We start from the raw sequence: 18,969 nt of genomic DNA, 5'->3' as shown, positions 1-18,969 counted from the left end.
CCGAAAAACGTTTTACACGAAACAAACACAGCCTAAAATGGGAGCATTATAGTGGGGTATGATTAACAATCTCCTGTCACATAACATTGTCTTATATGCAGACTTGCCATTTCACATTTAGACACAGCGAAGATCAATAAGAAAATAGGGTGCCTGCCAATAAAACGAGTCATCCAATTATCATAGAACACTGAAGCCTCCCGGTAGTTCATGTTCTCAAGAGACCAGAAAAAGGAAAAAAGAAAAAGAAAAAAAGAAATGAAATAAAAAAAAAAAAAAAACTGCCAAGACACTTTGTCACAAGACACTAAGGATGAACATTGAACATTCTTCCAACAGCTGAACATGCTACTTCTTGTAAAGCTTGATTTGAAAAACAACAAATGAAAATTAAGAGAAGAAAACTAGTAGTCCAATAATAGTCAACCCTGTCCTTTTTTTTTTTCTTAAATAAAAATAAAGATAATTTTCATTAGGGTTTTGGTGGAGGCAGATTCATCACTTGGCCATCATCACCTTGACAAACTCCTCATAATTTATCTGGCCATCACCATCAACATCAGCCTCCCTGATCATCTCATCAACTTCATCGTCGGTGAGCTTCTCCCCGAGGTTAGTCATCACATGGCGCAGCTCAGCAGCAGAGATGAACCCATTCTGATCCTTGTCAAAAACTCTGAATGCTTCTTTAAGTTCCTCCTCCGAATCAGTGTCCTTCATCTTCCTTGCCATAAGGTTTAGGAACTCAGGGAAGTCAATGGTTCCATTACCATCGGCATCAACTTCATTAATCATGTCCTGGAGCTCTGCCTCAGTTGGGTTCTGGCCCAGTGACCTCATCACAGTCCCAAGCTCCTTGGTAGTGATGCAACCTGCATTTCAAATAATTTCAATAAACCTAAATTCCCATTGATTCCGGTTCGAGAAACATAAACCAAATTTTACATAGCTTCATCCTTGCCAATCAATTACACGCAGACTATGTCCTAAACATAACAACCATTTTCCAAACAGAAATTTAATAAGCAAACAAAGCAGGAGTGAAAAGAAAAAAAAAAAAACATATTAAAAATTCTTGGACCTTTGACATATTATTTATCTCAAGGAACAAAGATGGTAAACTTAGATTACCAACTTTGGACCACCTGGTTGCTAACCCCAACAACTCATAAAGACAATGTTTGCACCAAAACTCATTTGAATAAAAATTGTGCAATATAAAAAGGGCATATGAATAATTTTCCAAGCAGATACACCTAAACAATCAAAGAAGATCATGAGGTTCAATTGTCGTGCACACGCGCACATGTTGGATATAAAATTATTAGTTATTACCAAGCAAAATAAATAAAGATTAAATTCCATGAAAATGAAACTTAGGCAGCAACATCATCAACACGTTGCTAAATTTATTCATCTATCAAAAAAAACAATATTTCCATACATAGGAACAACTCATGATCGCTACAATGACAGATCTTATAGTCACATGGTTTTCAAAAAATAAACTGATGTAGGACACAATTTACTATTTAATTATTGTAATTTATTATTTTTGGTACTTTTAGGTAAAAAAAAGTTCAATAGAGTATCGCGCGTGCTTTCTTCAAGCTTTCGCGACATCATAAACAGAGTCATACCAAAAAAAAATGCATAAAATAAATTATAGTTTCCATAAAAACACATATAACAGTAAAAATAGCTACTTTAAAAAGCCTCACAATTAATCAATGAAGCTCAGTTAAAAAAAATTAAATCAGTTAAAAACACATATTCACAAAATATTGAGCACTCAAGAGTTGTTTTAAGAATTTTTATTTTCTCGGAAATTCCAAATCTGAGATTCAATCACATAATTCGTTAATTTTTTATCCCTGATCATCTCATCAACTTCATCGTCGGTGAGCTTCTCCCCGAGGTTAGTCATCACATGGCGCAGCTCAGCAGCAGAGATGAACCCATTCTGATCCTTGTCAAAAACTCTGAATGCTTCTTTAAGTTCCTCCTCCGAATCAGTGTCCTTCATCTTCCTTGCCATAAGGTTTAGGAACTCAGGGAAGTCAATGGTTCCATTACCATCGGCATCAACTTCATTAATCATGTCCTGGAGCTCTGCCTCAGTTGGGTTCTGGCCCAGTGACCTCATCACAGTCCCAAGCTCCTTGGTAGTGATGCAACCTGCATTTCAAATAATTTCAATAAACCTAAATTCCCATTGATTCCGGTTCGAGAAACATAAACCAAATTTTACATAGCTTCATCCTTGCCAATCAATTACACGCAGACTATGTCCTAAACATAACAACCATTTTCCAAACAGAAATTTAATAAGCAAACAAAGCAGGAGTGAAAAGAAAAAAAAAAAAACATATTAAAAATTCTTGGACCTTTGACATATTATTTATCTCAAGGAACAAAGATGGTAAACTTAGATTACCAACTTTGGACCACCTGGTTGCTAACCCCAACAACTCATAAAGACAATGTTTGCACCAAAACTCATTTGAATAAAAATTGTGCAATATAAAAAGGGCATATGAATAATTTTCCAAGCAGATACACCTAAACAATCAAAGAAGATCATGAGGTTCAATTGTCGTGCACACGCGCACATGTTGGATATAAAATTATTAGTTATTACCAAGCAAAATAAATAAAGATTAAATTCCATGAAAATGAAACTTAGGCAGCAACATCATCAACACGTTGCTAAATTTATTCATCTATCAAAAAAAACAATATTTCCATACATAGGAACAACTCATGATCGCTACAATGACAGATCTTATAGTCACATGGTTTTCAAAAAATAAACTGATGTAGGACACAATTTACTATTTAATTATTGTAATTTATTATTTTTGGTACTTTTAGGTAAAAAAAAGTTCAATAGAGTATCGCGCGTGCTTTCTTCAAGCTTTCGCGACATCATAAACAGAGTCATACCAAAAAAAAATGCATAAAATAAATTATAGTTTCCATAAAAACACATATAACAGTAAAAATAGCTACTTTAAAAAGCCTCACAATTAATCAATGAAGCTCAGTTAAAAAAAATTAAATCAGTTAAAAACACATATTCACAAAATATTGAGCACTCAAGAGTTGTTTTAAGAATTTTTATTTTCTCGGAAATTCCAAATCTGAGATTCAATCACATAATTCGTTAATTTTTTTCCCCCAAATCTTTCTCAGCAAGAAAACGATGAACAAATAAATATACATAGAAATTCTGGTAACCTAGAAATGACCATCAATGAAACAGAATTATTTTCATTTTTAGGACAAAAAATCAAAACGCAAAACATTTCCCGAACAAGGACAAAGCATAAGAAAGACAGAGAAAACGTTGGACCAACAAAGAAGCAGATCTGATAATTGAAAAGAGACATATCGGAGAGAGGAGAGAGAATCTGACCGTCGCCATCCTTGTCGAACAAACTGAAGGCTTCCTTGAACTCAGAGATCTGATCGTCGGTGAGTTGGTCTGCCATTGCTATTTTCCTGTTCGCGTGTGATTAATCCTTAGGATTTCAGAAAAAATTTAAAATTCGCTTGTTTCTCTTTTTTCTTTCTAAAAAATGAAGATGTTCTTGTACGAGCGGATCAGAGAGAGTGAAGGATAGATGTGTTGTGCGGAGTAACTTTTAGAACCAATGTAAGGTGCCACTTTATACGAGTCTCGCAACTCTTATCATATGACCTGAACCCGGACCCATTCCTTTTCTTAAATCCACATTTTTGGCCTTTTTACCATTTTGCCCTTGTCTTTCATCATATCTACTTCTTACTCTGGTTCAAAAAAAGCTAGAAGATAACTTATTTCTAAAAAATAATACTTAAATTATTTGAAATAAAATTAAAAAAAAAAAAGTAGTATGGAACTCATAAACAGTACATAAAATAAGTAAAAAAACTAGTTTATGAAATATTTGTTCTAAAATGCTACAGAATGCAAAACTTTTATTGTTGTAGGCAGAAAAACATATTATAAATGATCATGCTATTAATGAATTTCATGATTAATATGAAAATAGAATCAAACAGGAATTGTCAAAATATAAATTTTAAAATGCAAAGAGCTAAAATGGAAACAATCCCACACTGGAGGCTTCAAGTGTAATTTAATTTTGAATTTAATTTTACTAAGAAATTGTATCAAAGTTTTACCTTTGCAGCTTTGCCTTTATTATTCTTTTTTGCAAATATTTCAGTGCTCCTCATGCTATCCTAAAACCTTTAATTTTTTTTTTCATAAAAAAGAAATTCATTACCTTGATTTTGTGTACTGTGTTCTAGTTAATTCTTTTATAGATGTATGTGCCATTGCAAAGTGCTAAGGTAGAATTAACTTTTAACAAATTTTTGGACATATTATTACGTCAATGTGTTGAAATTTATCTATAAATTAAAGACAAGTTTATTAACTATTAGTATTTTATTATACTTCTTAGTTGAGATACACTTAGTTGTGCTTGAGTTTCGATGTTGTAAAGATTTTGAGAAAATAGGGATATAACTAGTTTTGGTTACTTGATTTGAAAGTATTCCATTTGAGGATTAAGATTATTTAAAAATTTGTCAAAACTTGTTCACCTGTAATTGTAAAGTTGTAATATAGTGTACAATATTTGAATGAAACACAAAAACCCATTTCTGGAGTAACCCAAAGGGCATTTCAGATTATTCAAAAATTTTTTTTTTTTTGTGCAACAAGAAGAAATTCCATAATTTTGCATAAAAGAAGGTGTTTGGTTTGTATTTTTAAACAATCATTTTCAATTTTTAAACAATATTACATTTAATTTCATATATTTTTTTAACTACACGTATTTTTATAAATGTTTTTAAATAATAATTTTTAATTTTTAAAAACATTTACCAAACTATATGGTGAATATCTCAGACTCCAAATCGCAAAGGGGCATAATAGTAAAACAGAAAGAAACCAACAAAGAGAGAAAAAAACAAAGAGACAGATATTTGTAATTAATACAGCTAGACCCAAGTATTCTCAAGCTGATATATCAGATCCCGCCACGTAGCAAAGTACTAGAATTCAATCAGAAAGATTATGGTGATCCAAAAAATATCGGATCCAGGGACCAGGGGTTAGACGTGCACCTTTAGTGTAGAGAATCAGAATCTAGAACCATATAGCATATTTCTTATGAATTTTCTGAACGCGTATACACGTTGTGGGTTTATATTATTACCAATTGTGGAAAAGGATGTAGCATTATTAATTTATTATAAAGGTGTGGACACTGGAATATTAGCATAGGATTAGGCCTATGTCTTTCTGGTAAGTTTCTATATATTTTCTTTCTGTGACTGTGACTCTCTCTCTCTCTCTCTTCAACCATGTCCACCAATAACATTGGCTACGCGGTTACGCGGTTTGAACGCGGTCCCTGATGTGTCAACTGAGCGGGTTGGCCCAATCGGTTGGTTTTGTACGCTCCATGATTCATTTAATTAATTAGCATAAAGGTTTTAAAAGAGTCGAGCCAAATATAAAGGAAAAATTCTTAGATAATCTCAGAGTATAGTAAAATAGTGCTCATTCCTTTCACATTCATGATGGACTTCACCATGAATTTAATGAGCGGACCCCACTATAAATGTGAGAGGAGGAAGTATCATTCTCCATTATTCGAGAGTACTTAAGAATTACTTAATATAAAGAGTTTATCCTTATTCATTTACTTTTATTTTAAATATTTGCTGAACTTGAGTTCATTATTAAAAAGATTATATATTCAAATTTGATTTTTTTTTTGGTTGAACAAACTACTTGATTAATTTATTCTTTTTATATATAGTCAACCATGATTAAAATTTAAGAAAATGTTAACAAACACTGTGTGGTGCTTATTAAGGTTTTCCTTATGTAAGTCCTACGTAATAATAATAATAAAAAAGAGATAAATGAAAGAAAAAGACATAAAAATACTTATAAAGTTAAAAAAAATGACATAAAACTAAAAAGGACAATTTGTTAGAAAAAAGTCAAAAAAGTTATCAAATTCATAATTATAGTTTATTGATAAAATAAATTATAATTATGAATTTGATATTATATGAAGTTAGTTATAAACTTACACAATCTATTCTCAACTCTATATAAATATTTTTTTTTGACAAATATATATATATATATTATTATATATTAGTATGGTCTCCAGAATAATGTGATAGGATCGTATAAACCTGATTTGTAAGTCAACTTGAGCGCACTTTCTCCACACTTATTTTACGGTTAAGAAATTAGCCTAATCACATTTTAGTTCATGGATTTTCAATATGTTTGTGTACTGTTAGGGTTATTATGAAATTATTAGGGTTAATTTAATCTAACATTGAGTTTTTGATGGAGTCCTAATAATTTCATTTAATCTAAACTTCAAAATATCAAATATAATAATTGAATGTTTATGGGTTAAGCATTTTTTTTTTTGTTGTTGATAATTTGACTGTTACAATAATAAGGGAGGGAGGATTTGAACTATGATTCTCCTCATAAATGAGAGTAGAAACTGTCATTGAGTTACAAGAATTTTGGTATTTAAGTGTTTATTTAGTCTAACTTACTCTACTTAGGTTAAAATAACTTGGGTTTAACTAAGTTGTGCCTAAAAAAAACATAAAACTTTAAAAGAATGCATCTGTATGCACTTTGTTAATTGTTTATTTTCTAAAAGTACTATTGAAAAAAAAAAGGGAGAAAGTGTTACGTGATTTTGTATGTGGGAACTGCCCAAATAAGCTTAAAAAGTCCAAAAATGGCTTTTTTGGGGCTGCCCAATTAATGCACTCATATATATATATATATATATGTACCTGCAACAAACGAACACTACATTTTTTTTTAATGGGAATACGAAAACTAGCTAAATTGTACAAAGGATAAGCTTTAATTTTTCTTTTATTGAACTGTAATTAAATTTTAAATTGACGCTGTCAATAGTTTGGACTTTGGAGGCAAAAATGAGTCATGTATAGTTAAGGAACCATATAGTAGTTGGCCATATCTTTTTCACCCAATTGTAGAAATGAATCACCTATTATAATTTTTATTGAAAATTACCAAAAAAAAAAAAAGTATTTCTATGCTAACGAAACTTACTTCTAAGGATATCTTGAAATAGGAACGACGGATTGGGTACGGAGCATTAAAACCTTAATTTGTCATTAATAAATTTTTTCTCTTAAAATTTCTGATAATTGAATAAGAGATTTAATATTTAATCCTCGCCTACACCAAAAACTAATTGGTATCTTAGCCTAATGATAAAAAGTTATCATTAGGAGCGGACGCCATTGGTTGAAACTTTTCGCAATATATATATATATATATATATATATATATTAGTATGGTCTCCAGAATAATGTGATAGGATCGTATAAACCTGATTTGTAAGTCAACTTGAGCGCACTTTCTCCACACTTATTTTACGGTTAAGAAATTAGCCTAATCACATTTTAGTTCATGGATTTTCAATATGTTTGTGTACTGTTAGGGTTATTATGAAATTATTAGGGTTAATTTAATCTAACATTGAGTTTTTGATGGAGTCCTAATAATTTCATTTAATCTAAACTTCAAAATATCAAATATAATAATTGAATGTTTATGGGTTAAGCATTTTTTTTTTTGTTGTTGATAATTTGACTGTTACAATAATAAGGGAGGGAGGATTTGAACTATGATTCTCCTCATAAATGAGAGTAGAAACTGTCATTGAGTTACAAGAATTTTGGTATTTAAGTGTTTATTTAGTCTAACTTACTCTACTTAGGTTAAAATAACTTGGGTTTAACTAAGTTGTGCCTAAAAAAAACATAAAACTTTAAAAGAATGCATCTGTATGCACTTTGTTAATTGTTTATTTTCTAAAAGTACTATTGAAAAAAAAAAGGGAGAAAGTGTTACGTGATTTTGTATGTGGGAACTGCCCAAATAAGCTTAAAAAGTCCAAAAATGGCTTTTTTGGGGCTGCCCAATTAATGCACTCATATATATATATATATATATATGTACCTGCAACAAACGAACACTACATTTTTTTTTAATGGGAATACGAAAACTAGCTAAATTGTACAAAGGATAAGCTTTAATTTTTCTTTTATTGAACTGTAATTAAATTTTAAATTGACGCAGTCAATAGTTTGGACTTTGGAGGCAAAAATGAGTCATGGATAGTTAAGGAACCATATAGTAGTTGGCCATATCTTTTTCACCCAATTGTAGAAATGAATCACCTATTATAATTTTTATTGAAAATTACCAAAAAAAAAAAAAAAGTATTTCTATGCTAACGAAACTTATTTCTAAGGATATCTTGAAATAGGAACGACGGATTGGGTACGGAGCATTAAAACCTTAATTTGTCATTAATAAATTTTTTCTCTTAAAATTTCTGATAGTTGAATAAGAGATTTAATATTTAATCCTCGCCTACACCAAAAACTAATTGGTATCTTAGCCTAATGATAAAAAGTTATCATTAGGAGCGGACGCCATTGGTTGAAACTTTTCGCAATATATATATATATATATCTTTGTATTTTCTTTTGCTATGTGGAATTTTTCTTTTTGTCATTGGTGTATAGTAGGGGTGTGCAAAATATCTGCTTGACCCGCCAACTCACCCGACCCGCAGCCAACTTCTCGCCCCATGCGGGTCATCAAATTAGGCGGTTTGGGTTGGGCGGGTTGGACCCCAAAATAGCGGATTGTGTTGGGTAACGGATTGAAAAATTGACAACCCGCTACAACCCAACTTGCCCGCTTAATTATACATAAATAATATATGGGTTGAGTTCAAGTTATATCTAGTATAACTTTAAGCAGTATTACACCATTTAATATTTTTTCAATTGGATGCGAATTTGACAAATCTACCGTTAGATTACATTATCTTCATATATTCTCCGTGTTTGCCAAATTTCAAGGTGATCAAAGATTAATAACTATATCATCAATCAATTGATTAAATTTAAGTTTTTATAATTTAAAATAATGCATAAAAAATGAGTTTATGAATCAAATGGTAAATAACATTTAATTGACATGAAAATTGGCATGAATGTTAAGAACATATAATTCAATGGTGAGATTTTCAAAATATGAATTCTATAACAAGTTATTAGGTGGTGTAATATTACTTAGAGTTACACCATGTGTAACTTGAACCCAACCCATATATATATATTCAAATTGTTCAATCATATATTCTATATTTAAAGTTAATCAATTCATCTAATCAATTTTTACAGCTAATTAGTAATCAATTCCTTAAACATAAAATATAAAAAGTCAACATTGAAACCCTAAACTCACTTCAGTCATATACTACACTCTGTTTTTAGCCTTCACCTTCAACTGCTTCCTCTTCCTCCCTCTTTCTTGTTGTTTTGTTTTTTCTTCCTTAACCTTTTTGAAAAGCTGGAGGCATTTAGTTTCTAATAATAGATTGTTAGTTATACTGTTGTACACGTGTAATATTCTTAGTGGTTCTTATAGTTTGTAATACGGTTAGTTTAGGCACCAAGGTTGGTTATATATACTCTATAGTTTATCAAAATTATATATATACTCTATATTTAGTAACTAATTGTAGTTTGTGATAATTGTTTTTAAGAACATGCATACCATTTTGAAGTTTATTTGTTATGTTGGTATGTTATTATTTTGAATCATTGATGTGAGTTTGGGAATGTTGAGACTTTGAGTTTGTTAATTTAATTTCCCTCGGTTGTAAGGTTGCAACCTACTTTTTTTTTGGGAGACAAGGTCTATTAGTAATGATATATCTTTTTTTCATTAATCCTATGTTTGTATTGGAATTGAGATTATTCAATGAAAACTACCTTTAATTTTATTTTTTGTGCATTAGTTATATTTTGAGATTATTTAGTAACAAATTGTAGTTTGTGATATTTTTTTTAAAAAACATTGTTAATGCCAACCCGTTGAACCTGCCTAACCTACCAAGTTGAAACTGCCAAAATTTGTAACAAATTCGTCGCATTTAGACTTTGGTGGGTTGATGGCAGATTAGAATTTTCCCAACCTGCTAGTGGTGGATTGGATAGAAATATTGGCATTTACTTGCTTAATCCGACCTGTGCACTCCTTTATTGTATAGCATTGCACTTTTGTGGAGATGTTGAATCATAAAATTAAGGGGCAAGGGTTGTTTTTGGAGAGATTAGAGTTTTTTATATCCTTTTGAAAGGAAGAAGAAGAATAAGAAATAACTCTTTCTTAAATACATGTCTTAAAGATTTTTTGCTCACAAGTTGAGTAGGGATGGGTTGGGCTTGAGATTTATGCTTAATTACAAGGCTTTTTCATGTATTTCTATTCTTCCTCAATAAATTTAGTTAAAGTTTATTTCTATTCTAAAATATATTTTAGTTAAAGAAAACTTTCACATTTTATCTTATATTGTTAAGAAGGAAATTGGAAGATGATTTTATAAATGTTTAACTTAGCTTAGTTTGTCATTGTTTTGACGTTAGAGTTTTTTGAAAAATGAGTTATTTTTCAAAAATTATTTTCTAAAAAATTAAATCATTTTTCTATATTTAGTAGCAGTCTTATAAATAATGTGAAAAATGTTTTTTTGATGAGATAGAGTTGTTTTCTAAAAACAAATTTGTGGAAAACATTTTAAAAATAAGTCATATTTTTAATAGGTTTTCCATTGAGTAAAAATAGTTTTCCTTTGATATATATTTCTTTAATGCTATCAGACATTAGAAAATATAGAAAATTATTTTTACATAAGGTTTTCTAATAAAACAAGAGTCAAAAGAATTTTCTTTTAGAATGGGTTTGGGTTGTTTGTTTTTCAAACTTTTTGTTTGGAATCATTTGGGTTGTGAAAAACCTAGGTTTGAGGAATCATTTGGGTTGTGAAAAACTTAGGCTTGAGGCCACTTTTGTATAGAAGTCCTTTATGAATATATTACATCATAATAAAATTCCCTCGTTGGACCAAAAACATTGTCCCCTCACCCCCCCAAAAATGGAAAAAAAAAAAAGATGATCAAGAAACTAAACTAGTCACTTAATTAATTAATAATTCTATTAGAATTAGTGTGAGTTTGGATAGCGGTGGGAGTGGCGTTTTGTGCGTTTTCATTTCTTTGGTTGGGTCTCGTGCACTGTTCATAGGACTTGCAAGTTTTCAGCAATAAGCGGTATCCAAATAGACCCTTAAGTGGTCGGTCGGGAGCTTAGTCAAAACGCGGCTTGACTTTTAGATTGAAATAGAATGAACTGATTCCAAATCCAGTGAACATAAAAACAAGCTTTTATGGGATGCACGAGAGTGATTGATATACATTTAACTAATACTAAGAAACAAAAACTAGTTTACTTTTTGACAAAGTGGAGGCCCATACAATCTTGAGCTTAGCCACCATTTTTTGTTTTTGTTTTAACATCCAGCTAGAGTCATCTCCATTAGTCTCAAATTGGTATCTCAAATCTCTTATCCATGAAAACGATAATGAATAATAAAAAAAAGTACAAATGCATGAAAAAGCCTCGTTTATGGCAAAGCATGTATATCTTATAATTGATGCCTATTAAAAAAAAAAGCACACACGCACACACAACCACACGTACACAAATTAGAAACACAGTCTTCTCTTACATGCTTCAAAGGGTAGTGCATACATGCCACAACATCCCATTTCAGTTACAATCTCTTCAATCAAGTCCTTGCAAATGTAATCTTGTAAAGTGACCCCAATTCTTCCAATTTCCCTCTTCTCTCCCCAAGCAATATCCCTACACACTTCGTCTATGCTATCTTTCAAGGCTTTGCTGCTCCATATAGGCGATGATGCATCATTCTTCTCACCTTTCGTTTGAACTGAATCGGTTGTCATTCTATCGTACACATGTACGTTGATGACTTCCTCTTCTCCTGGCTTCTTCTTTAGTTGCTTTGGTTGATGTTGCACTCGTCCTGCATTGCATATATGCCCACTGTTACGTACTCTACCACATTCTTTTTTTTTCATAATTATTTGGTAGTTGGTATGAGGATTTGAACAGTTACCATTAAACACATTAGGAAGTTTCCTAGTCGTCATGTTTCTTCTTTTCTTTTTCTTTTTGATCATTTTCATATTTTAATAGAATGAATTAAACCAATCACAATCACAATCTCAAAATCATTTCAAAGCCAGCCCAATCACAATCTCATTCAGTATAAAATGCTATATATAATTATGAATGAAAAATAGCTTTTTGTAACCAGGAAAACTTTTAATTATGACTTTGGACAAATGAGTTTCTTTTAGCAAAAATTCTTGTTCCAAGTAAAAAAGTCAAAATTTTTGTCATAATTATTTACATAATAGACTATAAATAATAGATTTATATAAAAGTAACAAACAATTATTTACCATCAATCACGTAGAATAATAATTGTGGTAAAGGTTAAAACTTTTTATATAATATAATAGATTTACTAGACTCACTGTGCTTCAGTGCATGAATTATTGCATGAGTAAAAATAAAAGAAACCCTAGATAAATTAGTTTTGACAGTGCTCAAGTGCGTTTGGAATTGGACCTACTCAATTAGTGTGGCACGCGCATGGGGTACTGCCTCAACCCCATATTTCATGATGGTATCGACAAGGTTGCCTCCATTGTTATAGCTACGTAGTTTTCTAGACAGTGATAAGTCAAGTGGAACCCAAACCCGGAATAAAGGGTTTCTGCCAAGTAAAAGCCATGAAAGTAGCTAGGTAATTTCTTTTCTTTTCTGTTTGTCTCTCTTTACTCTTTTCTCTTTCATCCATCTTTGACTGCATCATTCAAAGAACTACAAGTGGTCCCTCTCTCCCTCACCCAAAAACACATACAGATAGACAAACACCCACACACACCACAAAAAAAAAGAAAGATGTACAGCTTAATTAGCTAGTACAACTTGTACAACGTTTTATATATTGCTCTAGTTACAAAGATATAACGGCTTTCATATTTGTTGTTTTTGTTTTTACATAATTTTTAATACCATAACAGCTGTGAGTCATCGTGTTTGGCGATATAAAGGGTTTACTTTACTATAATTGCAAGTACCCTTAACAAATGAATATGTTTCCCACTATAACGGGAACTATGAAAAAAGTCTAAACACACAGTACTGGATGGTATGATCGTTTACTCGGAATCCTAAAATCCTTTGGCATATGTGGGACATTCACTTTTCTTTAAAGAACATGATGCATGTCTCCTCTTTAAAGGTCCTATATATGGTAATGATTTTGAGATTTGCCGACTATTTAACTTAAGGACAATTCATTGAAGATTTTTCAGAGCATGAAGAAGAAGGATAACTTTGACTTAGAGAAGATTTATGCTTGCTAACAAAGCAATTAGGAAGCCTTGCACGTTATCATATGATAGTCTTGAACGCATATAAAATTAAAATTTCTAATGTAAATCTGAATCATTTTGCAATTCCAGGAAAGAAACAAAAGCTTAATTATAGGTGTGTCTAGGGCCAAAGATATGGTAAAAATGCAAACAAATCTTTGAGTTCATGTAAAAGTACGTATAAGAATATTTGGGAAGCTTTCTAATTTTGTGTACTTTTCTCTAACGTTATGCTCAAATTCAAGGAAAGAATCTACTTTTTTTATACACTTCGGAAAGCCATGCCCTATGTAAATTGGGTTTGGGTTCAGAAGGACCCAACATTCCTTATAATTTCTTATTTATTTGTTCTCAACAATTTAAGATTTTAATTTGGAAATCATCTATGAGCTTATGCACGTCTAAGTTAGATTAGTTTATATAATTTTTTTATTACAACATTTTAAGTGGGGGATTAGTTTATATTATTCAATTTTGGATTTTAGGCAAAGAGTTTTGCACAGATATGTTTGCCAGATGTATCGGTGTAAGTTCTAAAGACTAAAGAGTACTACTACTGATTATTAAAATAAATAGAAGATGATGGCTTATTTTTAAATACATATATAAGCGATATCTTTTTTAGTGTGTGTTCACCACTGAACTGGTTGGGGACACGACATTTTTTGTTGTTTAGTCAGTGTGTCGGAATGCCTCCAGCATGTTTAACATAGTGTTTACGTGAGGATTAATTTATGTGTACATGGAGCTGCATAAAGGTTGTGCACAAATTCAATACATTGTATTCATCTCATGTATTATACATTCCTTATAATTTCTTATTTATTTGTTCTCAACAATTTAAGATTTTAATTTGGAAATCATCTATGAGCTTATGCACGTCTAAGTTAGATTAGTTTATATAATTTTTTTATTACAACATTTTAAGTGGGGGATTAGTTTATATTATTCAATTTTGGATTTTAGGCAAAGAGTTATGCACAGATATGTTTGCCAGATGTATCGGTGTAAGTTGCATTACAAAAAGTACATTGCAAACTATATAATTCTTGGAATTTTCAAAATTTTTGTATCTTCTAAAGGCTAAAGAGTACTACTACTGATTATTAAAATAAATAGAAGATGATGGCTTATTTTTAAATACATATATAAGCGATATCTTTTTTAGTGTGTGTTCACCACTGAACTGGTTGGGGACACGACATTTTTTGTTGTTTAGTCAGTGTGTCGGAATGCCTCCAGCATGTTTAACATAGTGTTTACGTGAGGATTAATTTATGTGTACATGGAGCTGCATAAAGGTTGTGCACAAATTCAATACATTGTATTCATCTCATGTATTATATAAAAAAAAAAAAAACAAAAATTGTATTCGTCTCATGTTTAATTGTGGGATTTATTTTTCTTTTATGTATAATTTCTATGCAAAAGATTATTAATATTTTTTAGTGTTTTACATATTCAAATATAGCAATTGATGCATTAATGAGATAGAGCAAATAAAGTGGGAGGGAGAAAGTAATATATAGAAATACCAAAAATAACATTGATAGGAGGAGTGAAACTGAACATGTTAATTAGTGAAATAATAAAGAATATAATTTCGAATAAAATAAAATGATAAAAAAGAATACATGTGATTGACTTTAACTAGTTTATTGAAAATTCATAAAAGACTTCCAATTTTTAAAACTAAAGCTTGTTGTTATTGTTTAATAACTTGAATAGAAATTAAGGTTATCTTTCCTTTTCTTTTTTTCCTCTTCAAGCAAATAGGGTATTCAAATCAATGAAAATTTAATGTAGTTTTCTCTATTTTCAGGTATTCATATGGAAATTGAAGAGTAGCTAAAAACACCGGTAAGGATTATCTATATTAGCTATTAATAAACTAAACAAAAACTTAGGGGGTGAATATCTCCAATGAATATTTCCTTTAAAAATAATTAATTTCATCCTTGAAAAATTCAAAAGAAATCAATTTTTGTCCTTCAATCCATCTATCATTAGATTAATTCCAAACTATATATATATATATATATATTTACCTTTTTAATTTGTTACTCACTCCACTTGTCCAGCATGCAATTTCTTTAACAAGATGAAATTAATGCTTTCAAATTATTTTTTGGGAAAATGACAGTACAACTTTCTAAATTAAAGGAACACACATTGTATAGGTCAAAATTTTGAGATGAAAAAAGAGAATAGGAAAAAGAAAAACAAGAACAATTAATACAATTGCAACCAAAGAAGATAATTGGCCATTTCTTTTTCATGTATCTTGTGGCTTTTATTTTTTTTGGCTAAAAAAAAATGTACATGTGGCTTTTACATATATGTAATTTGTTTGATACCAACATTAATTTCGACAAAGACATGCATGCAATATGTACAAAAGAAAAGACAAATATAATATATAAACCAACGAAATAAAGATAAAAATAAAAAATAAAATAAAACTAACCGTTAGTGTCTCCTGGAGTTGCATTGAGCGTTCATCAATGGCGAACGAGTCATGAACTCATCCAACACAGACACAGGACTCGGCTGCTCCTCCCAACACCTTTTAATCTAGCCGTCGAGCTCAACTGCTCCGAAAATGTACGGTATCGATGATCTNTTCATCAATGGCGAACGAGTCATGAACTCATCCAACACAGACACAGGACTCGGCTGCTCCTCCCAACACCTTTTAATCTAGCCGTCGAGCTCAACTGCTCCGAAAATGTACGGTATCGATGATCTTCTTAAGCGCGTTCAAGTCTTCATTGCATTTCTCCAATGCCATGAGCAACTTCCTTCTCTTCTCTGCAGCTGATTCCGGCACCATCGTCATCGTTGTCGGCATAGCTTCCAAACCCATCAGGCGCGCCACCAGGCGGCGGAGTTCGGAAGTTTTGAGGCGAGTTTACGAGTTTGACCGCCGTATCTCCGCCGGAAGTGTGGGGCTTCTGGGCCCGTCGCAAGAGAGTCTTCTGATATCATTGGTGGGTTTGATGTCTTTTTGCTTTTGTTTTTGTGGTTGCATTGATGATGGGGAAACTTCTTGGGTTGGGACTGAGGGTTTTTGTTTTGTTGGAGAAGAAACCACATTCTTTTCTTGCTTCTTCCCTGAACATTTTGAAATTTATTAATCAGTGAGAGATTGATAACAAATTTTTTTTTTTCAAATTTGGAAATAAAAAGCAAAAAATAATACATAATGGTTTTTTAAATATTCATTTTTGCTAATAATATTTAGAGCTCAAATACTCACAAAAGTAATATTGGTGCCCTCTCACAAAAATAATGGGAAGAGATGAGATGGAGGGTTAAAATTACATATTATATTAGCATGCAACTTAAAATTTTTCAAAATGATTAAGAGATTTGTGATTAAGTGACATTGTTCCAAAACAAAATTTAGATTGGAATCCCATCTTTGGGAGGAAACAAAAAAAATCATCTCAATGAAAACATGTTTCAAAATTTTACTTTTTTATTGTCATTTAAAAACCGTTTAAAGAAAACTGAGCCAATCCTTGACTCTTGTCATTTCCCATATTTTTGTCTACAAACAAGAAGGGCGTTTTCCAAAGTTTGAATAAACATTTTTCTCTTTCTTTGAGTGAGTATAAACACAAAGAATTTGTGTAATTAAAATTACTTGGTGGCTACATGCAAGAAGCTAGGCTTGACAGAGAAGAAGAAGAAGAAGAAGAAGAAGAAGAAGAAGAAGAAACAAACCGAAAGTAAGGAATTTGCGACGATTTTGGTATTTGGAGACAAGTTGGATAATGCCGGACATGCATCCGATGCTCTTAGCATGGAGGGTTTCCGCTGCTACATTTTCCCTGTATGAAGATGATGACACCAAATTATCTTGTCTCTTCATAGATCCCCAACCTCTCTCTCTCAGAGTTTTTATGAGTAAGAATTGTTTTGGGGAGATGTGGAGGAGAGCTAGAGAAGTCTATCTATGACTATGAGGTGTAGCAAAGCAATTAGCTATAGATAACGGTAGTAAATTTATTAATTTGGTTTTTTTTTTTTTCTTCTTCTTTTGATAATAAATTTAATTGGATACTTGAAGGAAAGAAAGAAAGAAAGTGGTAGCGACTGTTATGTTTGTCTGATTTCTGAACGTAAAAGCAAAGCACGTGGAGTTCTTTTGAAAAAGCTTTCGTTCTTGGAGTACACCTACATTTTTATGCTTCCTTTTTCAATTAATTTCTTCTGTTCTTTTATGCATATGTTACACCATCGATCCGATCATACCTTTTGTCCTCGGAGAGCATCTCCTCCAATTTAACCATGGATTACAAGTTTTCTCTGTCTGACTCTTTGTATTAACAACTTTGTAACTCAACCGGAATTATTGTAACTCGATTGGTAATTTTTTTTTTTTTTAATATTTCAAACTGGTATCTAAGGTTAACTCAACTGGTATTATTGTAACTATCCCTGTAAAAAATTTAGTCATAAATTATTCATAATTTTAGTTTTACATTATTTTAGAAATGCATTACATAATGATATAAATTAAGGACAAAGTTTAGATACAAAATTGGTTTTAACTTTAGGCTATAACTTTACTCAATAAAATAAACATTACTACATATTTTAAAAATCTAACTATTAAATTGAATATTCTTTATACTCTTAATACATATGTTAAATTTTGTATCAATTGGATATTGTTTACTATATGATCTATAAGTTTATATTTTTTGCATAATTTTAAATTACAAAAACTTACAATTTAAACAATTTATTGAAAACATAGCTATTGGTATTTAAATTTCTAGAAATTTTGCAGACATGAAGAATATAAAAAAAAGATATAATTCAACGGTAGATTTATTAAAATTCACTTCTAGTAAAAAGAAATTAAGTAAAGTTGCAATCTTATGCAATAATTAATTTTGTAGCTTACACTTTGTCCTAGATTAAATAATAAATTCAATTTACACAATGAGTAAGGAAAGATTATATATGCATTAAAAAAAAAAAGGGGGGGGGGGAATTTTGATGGCACAAGATCCATGTGACTGGTTCCCCAAGAAAAGGGAAAAGGACACAAGAAACAAAGGGTACTAGGACTTAAATTAAATGACTCTAGTCCAAGCGGCTGCAACCTATGACACTACTGATTCGGATCATATTTTTATGTAATTGGCTAATCTTTTGACAAAACGCATTTACTTGTAATTTGGTAGATCTAAGTGATGTTTAATATTCAAGGAACAAGTATATTCAAGTTAGTATTGAAAACATGAAATCTGTCCAAGAAACAAGTGAAAAGAAGCTATTTCTTAAAACTCACGATAGCTTGACAGATGTTCTATCGAGACTACATGGGAAGCTTGACATAAGTCGATTTATCGAGAATTACGAAAATTAGTTTTACAAATCTGATTTCACGCATATTCATACATATTTGTATAAGGTTTCTTTTCTCAAAGCCCTAGACATATATAAAGATTATTTTAAGAGCCATCACACACGGATACAGGGGCAAGAGTTTAATTTTCTCAATGAGAAGTTACTTGCGTTTGTTCGCCATATGAATTT

At 31.1% G+C, this 18,969-nt stretch overlaps 2 protein-coding genes across 2 annotated transcripts; both read right to left on the bottom strand.

Moving 5' to 3' along the window:
• Positions 1–150: 150 nt before the first annotated feature.
• Positions 151–1,371, bottom strand: LOC136067101 (calmodulin-2/4-like). Its single transcript, XM_065772415.1, has one exon. It carries the CDS (start codon positions 838–840, stop codon positions 499–501), a length of 342 nt encoding a protein of 113 aa, XP_065628487.1. The 5' UTR covers positions 841–1,371; the 3' UTR covers positions 151–498.
• Positions 1,372–1,804: 433 nt separating this feature from the next.
• LOC112036296 (calmodulin-7) lies at positions 1,805–3,685 on the bottom strand. The gene is made up of 2 exons (XM_024069109.2): positions 3,419–3,685; positions 1,805–2,178 (listed from the first exon to the last, which is right to left on the bottom strand). Exons 1-2 carry the CDS (start codon positions 3,492–3,494, stop codon positions 1,805–1,807), a joined length of 450 nt encoding a protein of 149 aa, XP_023924877.2. The 5' UTR covers positions 3,495–3,685.
• Positions 3,686–18,969: the final 15,284 nt, after the last annotated feature.

Source organism: Quercus suber, unplaced genomic scaffold (assembly GCF_002906115.3).
Source record: "Quercus suber isolate HL8 unplaced genomic scaffold, Cork oak 2.0 scaffold_58, whole genome shotgun sequence".
NCBI lineage: Eukaryota > Viridiplantae > Streptophyta > Magnoliopsida > Fagales > Fagaceae > Quercus > Quercus suber.
Note: the sequence above shows the minus strand (reverse complement) of the source record. Positions and strands in the feature narration are given on the sequence as shown.